Raw genomic sequence first — 14,751 nt, 5'->3', positions numbered from 1 at the left:
TTTTTTTTTTTTAAGTTGGAATTCTCATACATCCCAGTACTGTAGACTTCTTTGTGTCTGGCAGATACTCTCCTAAATCTGCATGGACACAAAAACCGCAGCTTCTGTTTTAGCAGACTGCATCCAAGTTCAACACCCTGAAACCACTATAGTGGCAACTCATATAATTATTGCTGTTTTAATTTTGCCCTTTTGGCATCTGGAAAGTTTTCTGTCTTTCCCTCCTGCACTGTAATATGTTTAAAAATAAATGTGCTTATAATTCATCCAGAATTTCTTCATATTTGGAGCAGGAGGAGGAGAGCAGGTCAGCTCAATCTAGTCTGTTCCCAAAGGTTTCTCCAATTACTGTTTTAACTGTAAGTGCTGCACAGGAAGGCTTTGCATATAAAAAAGGAACCTGTGTGTTTTTCCATAGATGCAAAAGGGGTGGATTCCTTAGGAACTGTGGTATTTTAAGGTGAGATCTGAAGGCACAAGGGTAAGGAACACTTTTTCATGCAGATAGAAACACACACAAAAAGTTCCTCACGCCAGATGAAGTTTGGCACATTTGAGGGCCCTTATGAAGTCCTGTGTACTTGGAGCTTAATAAACAAGGAAGGGTGCCTGGGTAGCTCAGGCAGTTAAGCATCTGACTTCTGGCTCAGGTCATGATCTCACCTTTCCTAATTTTGAGTCCTGCATAGGGCTCTGACAGCTCAGAGCCTGGAGCCTGCTTTGGATTCTGTGTCTCCCTCTCTCTCTTTGCCCCTCCACAGCTCACATTCTGTCTCTCCCTCTGTCTCTCAAAAATAAATAAACATTTTAAAAATTTAAAAAAAAAAACAAGGAGACAATTGTTAAAAATAAGATATGGTAAGGCAGACAGTTGCTAGACTATGGAAAAATAGTAGTATTTTAGCTTACCTTTCTCCACATCTTGCTTTTTTCTACCCATCACTTCAGGTAGGAGTGAAATTCTTCTCAAATGTAAATTTATATCTAAATGGAAAGTGTTAACAAGTTGTTATAACCACTATACTAATGTGGAGGGATGGATGCTGGTCCTATTCTTTCAGTAATACAGCTAAATATATAACTATAAAACAATGTGATATACAAGTTTTTCTTTCCCAAAATGACACTTTAAATGAACAATATATTTTGAAAGGAAATATGAGAAGAATAGCTTATTTATCAACAATAGCCTTCCTGTCCGTAGTTTCTTACACAGTTTTTAGTTCTGGAATGCCAATCCATTAACATAGATTTGTACCTCTATGTCTGTATTAGAATTATTCAAGCTAAAATTTAATTTAGCATAGATAACTCAATACTTTTTATATACAAATTAAATAAAAATAAGTTTTCTAAAGTAAGGTTTTCAGAAACTATTCTTTTCTACAGATCTACTTAATGAAGCTTTGAAAGGAAGGTGTCTGTCTATGCTTATTTATTATGGTGGGCAAATAAAAATCACTTTTACTTTTTCATTCCTTGGAAATATACTTCAGAATTATAACCATATTATAAAGTGTACATCATTGAGATCCCTTATGGCAGTAGATCTGTCCTATAATGAAAGGTGTCAGTGCACTAAATATGGAATAGCTCCTTTGACAATTAAGGTCATCCATCCTTTGCAACAGACATGGTCTTGTATTTTGTTAGTCATTTTGGCCATTATAATGGGAAGTTTCCAAATGATGTGGGTGGGAAGAAAATTTCTCACTATCAAAATGATAGTGCTGATACTTTTAACTAAATGAGGGGAAAAAAGGCATGAAAATTATTTTATTTTTTCCCTGATAAGGAAGACTCCTTTAATCATTTCAAAGTTAATTTTAAGATATCCATTTTCTTATTAAATTTGTCATATTTAAAATAGAATTACAGCAGGACTTTTCAGGTAGCTTGGTAGAAAATTTCTATCACACCAAGATTCCCATGACAGAAGTACAGAGCCACTTCACTGTTGTATTTAAGTTAAATGTTTATAGTGCCAGTTACAACTGAAGTTTTTCTAGTTGAAACTTTAAGAATACATCTAATACAATGTTTATGAGCTTTGCAATTAGTTTTACTCAAAACCTTCATTTTTGTGGTACTTACAGACTGAGAAAGGTCCATAAGTTTCAATTCAACTTTATCTAAATGTTGGTAAAATTTTTAATTAGGCTTTTTATTTTGAGACAGTTATTGACTTAATGCGGTTGTAATAAATAGTAATGATTCCATGTACCCTTTATCTGAACAGCTTAATTTTGATTCCTGTGCTAATCGAAATACTGTCTTTCTCTATCTATTTTTTAAGTTAATTTAATTTATTATTATTGAGGGGCAGAGAGAGAGGGAAAAAGAGAGAATCCCAGGCAGTCTCCATGCTGTCCACACCTGACATGGTGCTCGAACTCATGACCTCTGATATCATGACCCCAGTCAAAATCAAGAGTCAGATGCTCAACTGACTGACCCATCCAGGTGCCCTTCTGGTCTCTCTGATTCTAGCCATTCTGACAAGTGTAATGTGATGTCTCCCTAGGTTTTGATTTACATTTCCCTGATAATGAATGACACTGAGCATCTGTTTGTCACCTGCATGTATGTTTTTTTGAAAAAAAAATGTCTACGTCCTTTGCCTATTTTTAATTGGATTATTTGGGGATTTTTGGTGTTGCATTGTATAAGTTCTTTATATATTTGGATGTTAATTCCTTATTTGGTATATCATTTGTAATGTATTCTCCCATTCAGTAGCTTGCCTTTTCATTTTGTTGATGGTTTTCTTTGCTGTAGAAAAACTCAGTGTTAAATTTTAATTATGAAAACTTACTTGGACAGTATTCATGAGCAACCAGATAAGTGTAAATATTACTGAGCAATTCTACTAAAGATTCATGAAGTTGACACAGAGAGGGTGAACTGTATTTAAATGCGTTCAGTGGAGATTACAATGTCTTTCTTGTTTGTTTGTAGTAGTTATGGTGATTAATGAACCATTGTATCAGGCATCAGTATCCCCCCCCCCCACTGCCTACTTTTTTGGCCAAGTGAAGGGACTATCTATCTTTTTTGCTACAATGCATTTTTTTCACTTTTCTGAAACTTTAATATTCAGAGAGTTGGCAGACAGAGAACTATATGTCCCAAAGTGCACATATTTTATTATCTAGTGAGCCCTGCTAATGCAATGACAGGAGAGTATCTGAACTAGCTTTATCCTCCTGACCTTATTGTGAGTGGTCTATGTGAAAAGACACTATGGCTTCATATTAGAGATTTTTCCTCTTATTGTCAAATACAGGGATGCATTTTTTTAGGTGAATTTACCCAGAATCACTTGGGCATTTTTGGCCCAATAAAAATCTATTGTTAAAAAGATTGAATTATAAAATACTTAATAATTGTAAACCTCAGGGACCAATCAATCAGAAATATATAATGCTCATAAACATAAAACAGAATGGCTGTGTTGTCCTATGCACCTGAGTAGTAGTGCTCTTTAATAGCTCATTTCACTAACTATCTCAACCTATTAAGAATGATTTTCATTACAGTGGTCTTGAAGCCAACTTTTTAATTTAGAAGTCAAATGTTTTGAGGTGAAAATATCTGTTTTTCATATGTGAAAGAATATTGCAGTTGACTCTTGAACAACCCAGAGATTAGAGGTGCTGACTCCCTGCACAGTTAAGAATCTGTGTATAACTTTTGACCCCACTCTCCATATAATCTGCTAATAACCTATTACTGAACAGAAGCCTTACCAGTAATAAACAGATAACCCATATTTTGTATATTATGCATATTATATACTGTTTTCTTACAATAAAGTAAATTAGAGAAAATGTTATAAAGAAACTCATAAGAGAAAAGCATTTATATATTGTACTATAATTATTGAAAAAACTGGACCCACATGGTTCAAATCCATGTTGTTCAAGGTAACTGATATTTTTCCAGTACTACTTGCTAATAAATGTGGTGAACGTTCTGAGGTCAATGACTTAGCCTATAAGCCTATATCCTACTATCCAACTTCAGCCATTATTGCTCACTGGACACAATATGGATGTTTTATATAATTGTGAAAAAATGCCATCATTCTCTCTTTTTGGAAATAAGAATACATTCAGTCTTTTGGAATATAAAATAAATGGCTAATGTATCTTCTAAATCCATTTCTGTATATAGCCCATTCTTAACTATCTGAAAATTGTAGAGATTCTTAGATTTGTAAATATTTAACTACAATCTACTGAATGTCAGTAAACTAAAATTAGTCACGGAACTTCACCCCTATATGGTTTCTAAAAGGTTTTGCAGTCTTCAGTGATGTTTAGATCTGTGATTGGACAAAGAAGTTTGAAGACGTAGCAGTCTAACTAAAAGGAATTATAAAAACATGCACTTAATTATTGTAAGAGTGTCAGGGAAGTTTGAACTATGGATGGCAGTCTTGCAATGCATAATAGTTGCAGAAAAAATTGTGTATGCAAATGAGAGATATATTGCATAATTTTGCCAAAAATTATGCTTTATTCATACATTCATTATTGTATTCATTTTTCTAACTTCAATTATACACTTATTTACTGAGTCAGCCTAATATGTGCCAGACACCAGGGTAGTTCACAACGAAAATTTGATAAATTTTTGAAAATTATATCATAAATAAACTACTACACCTATTGTGAAATCTAAATTTTATTTTCCATTTTAGTCTTATCAGTCTTAGATAAAATAGGATAGGAAACACTAAAATGGGCATTTTGACAAAAGGGTGTTGAAATTTTCAAAGACTAATACTAAGAGGAAATTAAACCTTTCACAAGGAATTTTTTTCTAACTCACTACTGACATTGATCAAGAAATTGGAAAATATTGCTTTGAATCTGCTACATTGTGATATTTTTCTTTTTTTTTTATTAGGAATCTTTCACTGAAATTAACAAAAGACATTGATCAGGAAGTCAGGTGTTCCCATATGAGCCGAATGCCCCCCAGTCCATCTGCAGATTGGCCCCTGCAAGGTATGGAAGAAAACGGAGGCCTAGATTCTCTGCCCTTCAGATTGATGTTACAGGACTGCACAGCTGTCAAGACATTATTATTAAAGATGAAGAGAGTTCTTCAAGAGGTAATTAATGGTTTACTCTAAGATTAATATCTTTCAGTGCTGCTAGACAGTGGAGTCTGTAGACTGGTTAGTCCCTGCCTTTCAATAATGAAGTGCATGACACTGGACAGGGGTCAGGTGTCCTCCTGAAGTTTAGCTCACTCATTTGTCAAATGAAGGATGTGGAGCTCTGGTTTATAAGGTACTCTTAAGCTCTAAAATTCTAAGATTCTATGAAGGAAGTGGAAAAGAGAATAAAGCGACACCAAACCTGGGCAAAGTCAGTTAAAGAGAAATGGGCATCAGCTATTAAGTTACATTTCTACGTTGTTATAAAGCTATTGAGAGACCTCTTAAATGGACTTCATCTTAATGATACTGAGGCTTTATTTATATGATACCGTAAACTAGTTTAGTCATTTTTGTTCCAGTTAAAATCAGTCTAGTAAAATTTAATCCGAATGTTTGACTGTTTTTACCCATTGAATAGTGTTGCTTTCCTACATTTGTGTTCAGTTAGATGATGAATTTGTTAGGAAAATTTATGATGGATTATTTCATCTTTTTGCCCAGTAATCAGCCATTTTTTAGGATTTCGGTATGTTACGGATTTAGTTATTATTTTTTAATGTTTACTTATGTTTGAGACAGAGAGAGTGTGCGTGCATGCAAGCAGGGGAGGGGCAGAGAGAAAGGGAGACAGAGGATCTGAAGCAAGCTCTGCACTATCAGCACAGAGCCTGATCCAGGGTTGGAACTCACTAACCGTGAGATCATGACGTGAGCTGAAGTCAGAAGCTTAACTGAGCCACCCAGGCTCCCCATGGATTTATTTTTATAATTACAACTATTTTCTTTGGGGATTTCTATAAAGAGTACACAAATTAACTTTATTTCAGAGATGTAAAGTGAGAGGTCAGAATTTTTAAATGACTTTCCTCTACTAGGTATGAATTCAAGGCAACAGCTTGATATTTCTGATTCCAAAGTCACCCAACTTTTTACTATATCCCATTATTGTTCAATTGATTTTGTCTTAATTGATAGGAGATGATAATAAATAATGTGAGAACAGTAAAATATAACTATTTAGAATGAGTAGTATTATGGCTTCCTTACAAGGATGAGCACTAATAATTTGCCTTTCTAGCACTTAAGTAATAATAATAATGCTAGCAGATACCACTAGAGGCCAAAATGGAATCAGAAAGAGAGAGGGAATTTAAGAGAAATGAGGCCATAGACTATTGGGGGTATTCAGTGATATGTTCTTATCAGATATTAAAGTAAAAACTGGGAGAAATATCTGCATTCCAAACCAGTTTATATTATTAGAATCTATGCAGTGGGATGCAGGGGTAGTGTTTCTATATTCAATCACTTAGAATTTCAGGAATTTTATGAACTGGAAGTTAAAGACCGTCATAAAAATTAAATTTTATACATTTTTAATGAAACACATTATAGTTTTAGAAGCGTAATCCATACTCGAAACCTATCATTTATTATTTATTTTACTGTATTTTATTAACTACACTTGTGAATTAATTTACATCTATTGGCTCTATATGTGAAAATACTTTATAATAGCTACTGTGAATATTTTCCAATTTTAGATTCATTTATGTCATTTTGGTAGCTTGAAACCAGCCACATGGGAGTACAATGCCACAGAAGTTGACACACACTACAAATTAGGGCTTCCAGTTTTTGGTAAGCCTATTAAGTATTCAAGAGCATACTACTATATGTATGACTATGAGGTTCCTGTCCTGACAACGTAAGTGTTTTGCTGCACTTGTTAAATCTCCCTGACCTTTGGCTTAACATGCAGCCTGAATCTCTTTGAACAAGGCAAGCTTAATAACAGCTGTTATATTAAAAGATATTAATCTCAAAGTCTGTAATGTTAAACTATTCATCTTTCTACCTATCCCTTGGTCTGAGTTTTAATTTAAAAAAAATCAACAAGTAAAAAGGAAGTAGGAAGAACTGACAGGAAATATCAAGTGACGTTCTTAGGTACTTAATTTTATAATTCAAAAATATTTAGAGATATTCACTGTAGAGTCAATGTTCTGAATATGTTGAGATTGTTTTTATACTGTTTTTATTAATTAAAGAATATTTGAGGAATCGAGATAATTTATTTTTAAAGCTCATGTGTAATGAGCAGTGAGTACATGTATCACACCAGAGAGCAGTCATTCTTTATTGTCAACAAGAAAAGCATTATTATTAAATTATTAGAACTGACAGCTTTTCTCATTGTCTTTTTAATAAATTACTTAAAAGAAAATTGTTTATTTAAATATTTTAGGGGCACCCGACTGGCTCAGTTGACAGAGCAGGTGGTTCTTGATCTCAGGGTTATGAGTTCAAGCCTCATGTTGGGTGTAGAGGTTACTTAAATAAATAAGCCTTAAAAAAACCTGTTCCTAAGTCAGGAATTTTTAAATGACAATTTACATTTCATTACTTAATTTGAGTTTAATACCAATTACTTATCTTAGATTAACAATACATTTTTAATATAGAGAAATTATTCTTATTTGATAGTTACATTTTTATGAAATGTAGTCCCACTTTTTACACAGATTATTTTTTAGCTGTAGAAAATCTCAACTATTTTATTTTTAAGATAAAAAGGAACTAAGGAGTTTCATATATCACATTAAAAAATGCCCCATTTGAGATTTTTCCTAATGGTGCCCTGTGTATGTCTTAAATTTTAATTTTGAGGTGGGTTAAATATGGATATTTTCAATGGAACCTCACACTTTTAATTTGGTCCCCCTCTCTTTGAATATCAGTTACTATTATTAAAGTGCATGTTCATATTCCCAACAGCCCAAACATTAACTTTTTTATTAAAAAAAAAAAACTGACTTTGGGCCCTTACAAATTTATTGTCACTTTAACATTAGTGAAAAAAGTGACTGTAGCAATGGGGAAAACTATGTCATTCTTTTCTTCCTCTTTTGTTATTGTTTTTCACATAATTCTATTAGCTGTAAAAGAAAATATTTAATATCTACAGATAGCTTCTTTTCTGTTTCCTTTTAGTTTGCTCTGTTTTCTTTTTGCACTCTCTTATGAGATTTGTTTATACTATATGGTAATTAACCAAGAGGGCTTCAGGGAAGAGATTTCAGGTAAGAAGAGTAGTACAATTTCAAGAAAGATGACAGCTAATAAGAATATTTATCTAAGGTCTTTTGTAATCTACCACTACTGCTCATGCCTTTTTAGTTTATATTTCATAAATGAATACTGGGAATGTTCCTAGGGAATTCTCTGAATCAAGAAACATTAAAAAAAGTTAGATAAATGTTAAACAAATTTTAAAAAGTTAGTATCTCGAGATGACTCTATTCTAACCATGTTATTAGATTAGTGAAAAACCAGAGAATCACTTATTTGAGAACCAATACACTTTACAAAACCATACAAATTTAGGGTGGTAATTGACTAAAAAGCTCTTGTGTATTTTCCTTTTTCTTTTCTCAACAACCTAATTCAAACTATTTAATTTTAAATTCTCCAAAAAATAATAATAATGGAAATTTTTCTAAGGTATTTTTTCTTATTTTTAAAATTTAAATATAATTCACAAATGTATGATTAAATTGGGAATATTTTGAACTCTACCATTTATCACTATTCAGTGGACATTTAAGAGTTTTTTTGTTTTTGTTTTTTTAAGTTATATCAGTAATATGATTCTAATGATTTTACAACTGACATTTTTTTATATATCAGCACATGTCAAGAGCAAATGAAAGGCCTGTAGAATTGTAACTCTAGCAATGGATAATTATAGATGAGAAAAGCAATTGTGGAGTCATAAAGTAAGGAAATTTAGCAAAAGCAAGCAAATGTAGATAGTAGTGTAATAATTAGACTTCATTTTGCATTTATCTTTTGAAAATAAAAAAATCACAAGTTTCTGCTCTCTACTTTATGTTTGCTTGTTTTTGCTTTCTAGAAAAAATTTTGTTTAATGTAAAAATCAGAAAAAATATACTATTAAAACTAAAAACACAAGAAAATGAATGGCTGTACTGTCAGATATAAGACATGTTACCAGAATCAAAGGCCTATGTTTCATACTGATGAAAGAATCAGTTCATCAGAAAACATAGTCATACATGTATATGGCTTATTTATTTAGCTTGTAAATTTGTGGTATAAAATCTTACAGAACTAAATGAAGAAATAGACATTCATATCATAGTTGATTTTAACTTCATTCTCCATAATTGATAAAACAGCTAAATGAAATCAGAAAATTTTCAGAATATTTGAACATTATCAACTTCCTTAACCTGGCATTTATTGATTACTGCAATTAAAAATAGAAGTATATATTCTTTTCAAATGCATGTGGAACATCACCAAGAAAGAGTACATAGTGGGTCATAAAAATGTCTCAATACATTTCAAGTGTAAACATCTATGGAGATGGTAGAAAGGGCAGAAATTTATTATGCAGAAAACCAAGTCAATGTTAAAAATGAACACATTCAGATTTTTCTCTTTTTTTTAACATTTTTATTTACTTTTGAGAGACAGAATGAGAATGAGCATGAGTGGGGGAAGGGTAGAGAGAGAGAAGGTGAGAGAAAGACAGATAATTTAGAACAATGGAATTGAATTAGGAGTCAGGAAAGACAAAATAACTAGAGATCAAATACTTGGAAATTAAACAACAAATTAGTATATACCTCATAGATCAATTTAATCCTCAAGGGAAATTTTAAAATGATATGAGTGGAGTGATAATGATGATGATAATATAAAATGACTAAAATTTGTGGTATAGTGTTGCAACCATGCTGAGAAGGAAGTTTATGTGATTTTTTAAAAATTTTTTAATGTTTACTTATTTTTTGAGAGAGAGAAAGAGCATGAGTGGAGGAGGGACAGAGAAAGAGGGAGACACAGAATCTGCAGCAAGCTCCAGGCTCTGAGCTTCTGAGCTGTCAGCACAGAGCCTGATGTGGGGCTTGAACCCACGAACCAGGAGATCATGACTTGAGCTGAAGTCAGAGGTTTAACTGACTGAGCCATACAGGTGCACCTGAAGTTTATAGTTTTAAAAGTTTATATGTAAGGGATACCTGGGTGGATCAGTTTATTGAGCTTCGGACTCTTGATTTTGACTCATATCATGATCCCAGGGTCATGGAATTTAGCATCACGTTGAGCTTGTGCTGAGCATGGAACCTGCTTACGATTCTTTCCTTTGCCCTTCTCCCTCATTTGTGCTCTTGTGCGCTCTCGCTCCCTATCATGATAGATAGATAGATAGACAGATAGATAGATAGATAGATTTACATTTAAAGGAAGAAAGTGCTATAATTGACAACCCAGGTTTTTCCTTAAGTAACTAGAAGGGAAAATTAAACCTAAGGGAAGGAATAGAAAGAAACATGGAGAAAAAACTTAATAAGAGATAATAGAAAATTTATGAACCCTAAGGTGATTCAGCTCAAAGCCTGTTGTGGAGTCTGTCTTACTCTCTCTTCCTCTCTCTCTCTCTCTCTCTCTCTCTCTCTATGCTCCTACCCCTCTCACACACACATGGATGACATAATTTCTCTCAAAAATAAACATTTAAAAAACAAGAATATTTATGATCCTTAAATTTTTTTGAGAAGTTAAAAATAAGGACTGTAGAAGAAAAAAAGAAGAAACAAATTACTAATCTCATCGATGAATCAAGGCAGAAATAATCAGTTCAAATCTTAAAGACATTGAAAGGAAAACCAGGTAATATTTTTAATAACAATATGACCACAAATAGAAAATATAGATGAAAACCACAAATCTCTTTGAAAATCAAATTTTCCAAAATGCCAAAGGAAGAAAGTAAAAGTTTACATAGCCCAATTTCTACTAAATAAATTGATGTTATTATTAAAAGAAGGAAAAGGAGGAGGAGAAAAAATATTCACATAAAAAAAAGGCAAGCCTAGGAGTTTTAGTGTTGAATTTTGTCAAATATTTAAGAAAAATTTAAGACAGGGACACCTAGGTGACTCAGTTGGTTGAGCATCTGACTCAAATTTGCCTCACATCATGGTCCCAGGGTTGTGGAATCTAGACCCATGTTGGGTCTTAGAATTTGCTCTCTCTCTCTCCCTCTCTGCTTCTCTCCCCCACTCACACACACACACACACACACACACATTTTTTCTCAAAAAACAAAACAAACAAACAAAAACCCTTTAGACTAACATTATACAAAAAACAAACAAACACACAAAAATCAGGAAATACAGAAATAGAATATGTTTCTCAGCCTGTTTGATATGGCCCACATAAACCTATTACAAAAATCTGGCAAAATCTTTATAAGGAAAAAGGAAATTATAGAAAATCCATGTAAGTATAGATGCAAAAGCCTTTTAAAATTATTAAATAAAATTGAGCAACATATAAATATACGATGACCTAGTTGGTTTTATTACAGGAGTATAAGCTTTGTTTAACAGTCTAAAACTAATCAATGTAGTTCACCATATTAGTGAACTAAAAGTAGCATGTAACTACATTAATAGATGAAGAAAACACGTTTGAAAAAAATTGAACATCAATTTATGGTTAAAAAATACTCTCAACACACTAGTAGTAGAAGGTAACTTCTATTCCTATAGTTAATATTCATATATAATGGTGCAAAACTGAAGCCTCTCCCTAATATTATTAGCAAGATAAGGATGTCCACTCTCACCACATTTAATGAGCATTGTGTTAAAGTTCTAGCTACAAATAAGACAAGTAAAAGCATTGGGGCACCTGGGTGGCTCATTCAGCTAAGTGTCCAACTTCAGTTCAGGTCATGATCTCATGGATTGTGAGATCAAGCCTCACATCAGAGTCTGTGCTGACAGCTCAGCCTGCTTTGGATTCTGGGTCTTCCTCTCTCTCTGCCCCCCCATCTCTGTTTCTCTCTCAAAAATACACAAACATTAAAAAAAAACATTAAAACCTTAAATTTTGGAAAGAAAATGTAAACTACCTCTATCAGTAGATGACATGGTCCTTTATATACACATTCCTACAAAATCTATTAAAAAGTTAATAAGCCTGGCAGGAACAATAAAATGTAGATTTAGACAGGTTCAAGGATACAAAGATAGAAAGTTGTAATAAACTTATGTATTGCTCTACAGAAAATTATCTGATGGTCCAAAACAACAAATATTTATTCTCTCATGGTTTCCGTGGTCAGGACATTGAGAGCATCTTCTGTTGCTGGCTGAAGGCCTCTCATGAGGTTGCACTCAAAATGTCAGCCATCACTGAAGTCATATGGAAATTTGACTGTATTTGAAAATTCACTTCCTAACTCATTCATTGGTTGTGGCAGGAGGTTTCAGTTCTTCACTGCTGGTGGCCAGAGCGTCAGTTTCTCACCATGTAGGTTTCCATCTGTCTTCCCAAGAGTGTACAGTACAAGAGAAAAGAATGATACCAAATGAGCAATGTCTTTTATAATCTCATCTCAGAAGTAACATATCAGTGCTTTTGTGAAATTTATTGGAAAAAGAGATCATCCTTGCTATTAGTGTGAGAGAGCACAATGCAGAAGTAAAAAACACTGTGGCCTTTGCCAGACAAGCTAGAGTAGTTTACCTTTTGGCCCCCTATGATGATGTATCCCTCACAACACAAAGTGTACTTACCCCTCCCAAAGACACCCAAAGTATCATTCCATTAATTCATCAAGAGTCTTTTTATGTAAAGCATGTGGAGTTACAGATAAGGCTTAAGTGAAGCAACCCAAGTTCAATTCTTTGTTTGAAGACCTGTGAACTTACACATTGGTTAGTAGTTTCTTGTTTAGGACTTAACAAGTCCTGGCAATGATTCTTCATGGATTTTAAAAAGGTCTGCTTTCTGTACTCTTGGTTCGATCCTCCGAGTCATTCTTCCTTTTTGTTTTGTTTTATGAAATTAGCGCGTTTGCTTCCCAGTCCCAGTCTTACATGTGTTTGTTGGTTTCCAGAGACCTCTCCATTTTGTAATGTTTCTGTCCCTTTATGTCCAAATTACAGAATGTTTCTGTGAATAGAATGGTCTTAAGTTATTTTTAGATCTTTTGTGACTCTTAGTAGGGATTTTCATTTCATTAGATATTCCATTAGACAAAAGCCACATCGACAAATGTCTTCAGAATAAGCCCTTCTTTAACTTTTGAAGTAGCTGATGGACAACCTGCTTCAGCTTTTGACAATTTTAATTGTTTGGTTCAGAGGATCTGTGAGCCATACCCTAAAACCTTCAGCAGGATACCTTTTGTCTGGTTGAACTAGGTATTCTGCAGCGCTACCTCTCTAGCTTTCAGAATAACTCTACATCTAAGAAATAAATTTCTGTGGTAATAAAAATAATGTTTACATCTGGATTGGTATAATTGTTTTATAGGCTTATATTTTTATTAAAACTTATCAAATTATACATGTAATATGACACCACATGGAATGTCATCGCATAACTGATAGCTCCCTTGTCAATGCTTCCATGTTGTGGAATTTCTGTTCTTCCTGTGTGAGACCTGTAAAGGAAGTATGACTGTCTATCATGCAGATATAGTTAGAGCACTGTTATTAATTCTTATAAATTTTAATTAGAACTTAACTTTATTTCTCATTAGAGTAACATAAATAGAAAAACAACAACAAGGTAACACAATCTTCATGCAAAACAAGGGATCCCATTCCATATGTATGAAGGAAACCTCTGGCTTAGATAATAGCATATCTTAGATTCACTGAGAATGGATAGGTTACTGAATAAGTATATTCTGCTTACATGAGGCATGGCTCTTTATAAGCCTGTAAAATTTGATCTGGAAAATAGATAAGAATAATGGAATAATTCTATGGCTCTTCTGTTACTTAAGCAACCTTAACTCTTGATAGTCCTCTAGGAAAGATTTGAGAAGATAGTGAAATATTATTTCCTAATTCCCAGCCCCATTTCACCTACAAAGTACTCCTGGAAGAAATATATTAAATGGTAAAGATCACAGATGTTTGAAATCATTAAGATCTTGGGGTGATTCTCACTTCTGTCATGTAATGGCTGCTACAAGTTTATTAAGGTTTTTTGAGTCTCTATTTCATCATATGAAACTTTATTAAATATCCCATAAGGTTATGTGGACAATTAAACAATAAAAAGATTATCACAGTGAATATATGGAGGAACGAATCCATGAATATGAGTTACTACAGTTACCTTGTTTGTGTGATTATTAAAGACTACATCAAGCCAGGTGACAAATATTAGAGATTTCTTAAGCACTTAGAGATATACAAGTACATATTCTTTATTAGGACAAAGTGTTGTATTTCTTGAATAACAATTCATTATTAATCATTATTAATAAAAGTTATATTAATTGAAACTAAAGATAAGAGTATTGTTCCCATTTATGGCTTTCTGGGCTTTCAACTGAGGCAGTACCTTTAAACTAACATTCTCTGGCTAAAGAGCTACTGCATGTCCAAACATACACTAGGAAATTATTAGCAAAGACAAATTCTGTGAACATCAGAAAGCCTTGCAGAGGCCATATCTCAGAGCTGTTGGAAATACTGTCCACTGGGGTAAACCCTAGTCCAGCAGATGAAGAA

The 14,751-nt window shown here is 33.2% G+C and overlaps 1 protein-coding gene across 1 annotated transcript in view; it reads left to right on the top strand.

The window, feature by feature from the left end:
- CCSER1 (coiled-coil serine rich protein 1) overlaps positions 1 to 14,751 on the top strand; it is a 639,473-nt gene that overhangs the window by 386,295 nt on the left and 238,427 nt on the right. The window contains exon 6 of the mRNA XM_029943144.1: positions 4,915 to 5,122. Coding sequence (XP_029799004.1) covers positions 4,915 to 5,122 — 208 coding nt within the window. The remainder of the gene's footprint in view (positions 1 to 4,914; positions 5,123 to 14,751) is intronic.

The sequence above is a fragment of the Suricata suricatta genome, chromosome 1 (assembly GCF_006229205.1).
Source record: "Suricata suricatta isolate VVHF042 chromosome 1, meerkat_22Aug2017_6uvM2_HiC, whole genome shotgun sequence".
In the NCBI taxonomy this organism is placed as follows: domain Eukaryota; kingdom Metazoa; phylum Chordata; class Mammalia; order Carnivora; family Herpestidae; genus Suricata; species Suricata suricatta.
Note: the sequence above shows the minus strand (reverse complement) of the source record. Positions and strands in the feature narration are given on the sequence as shown.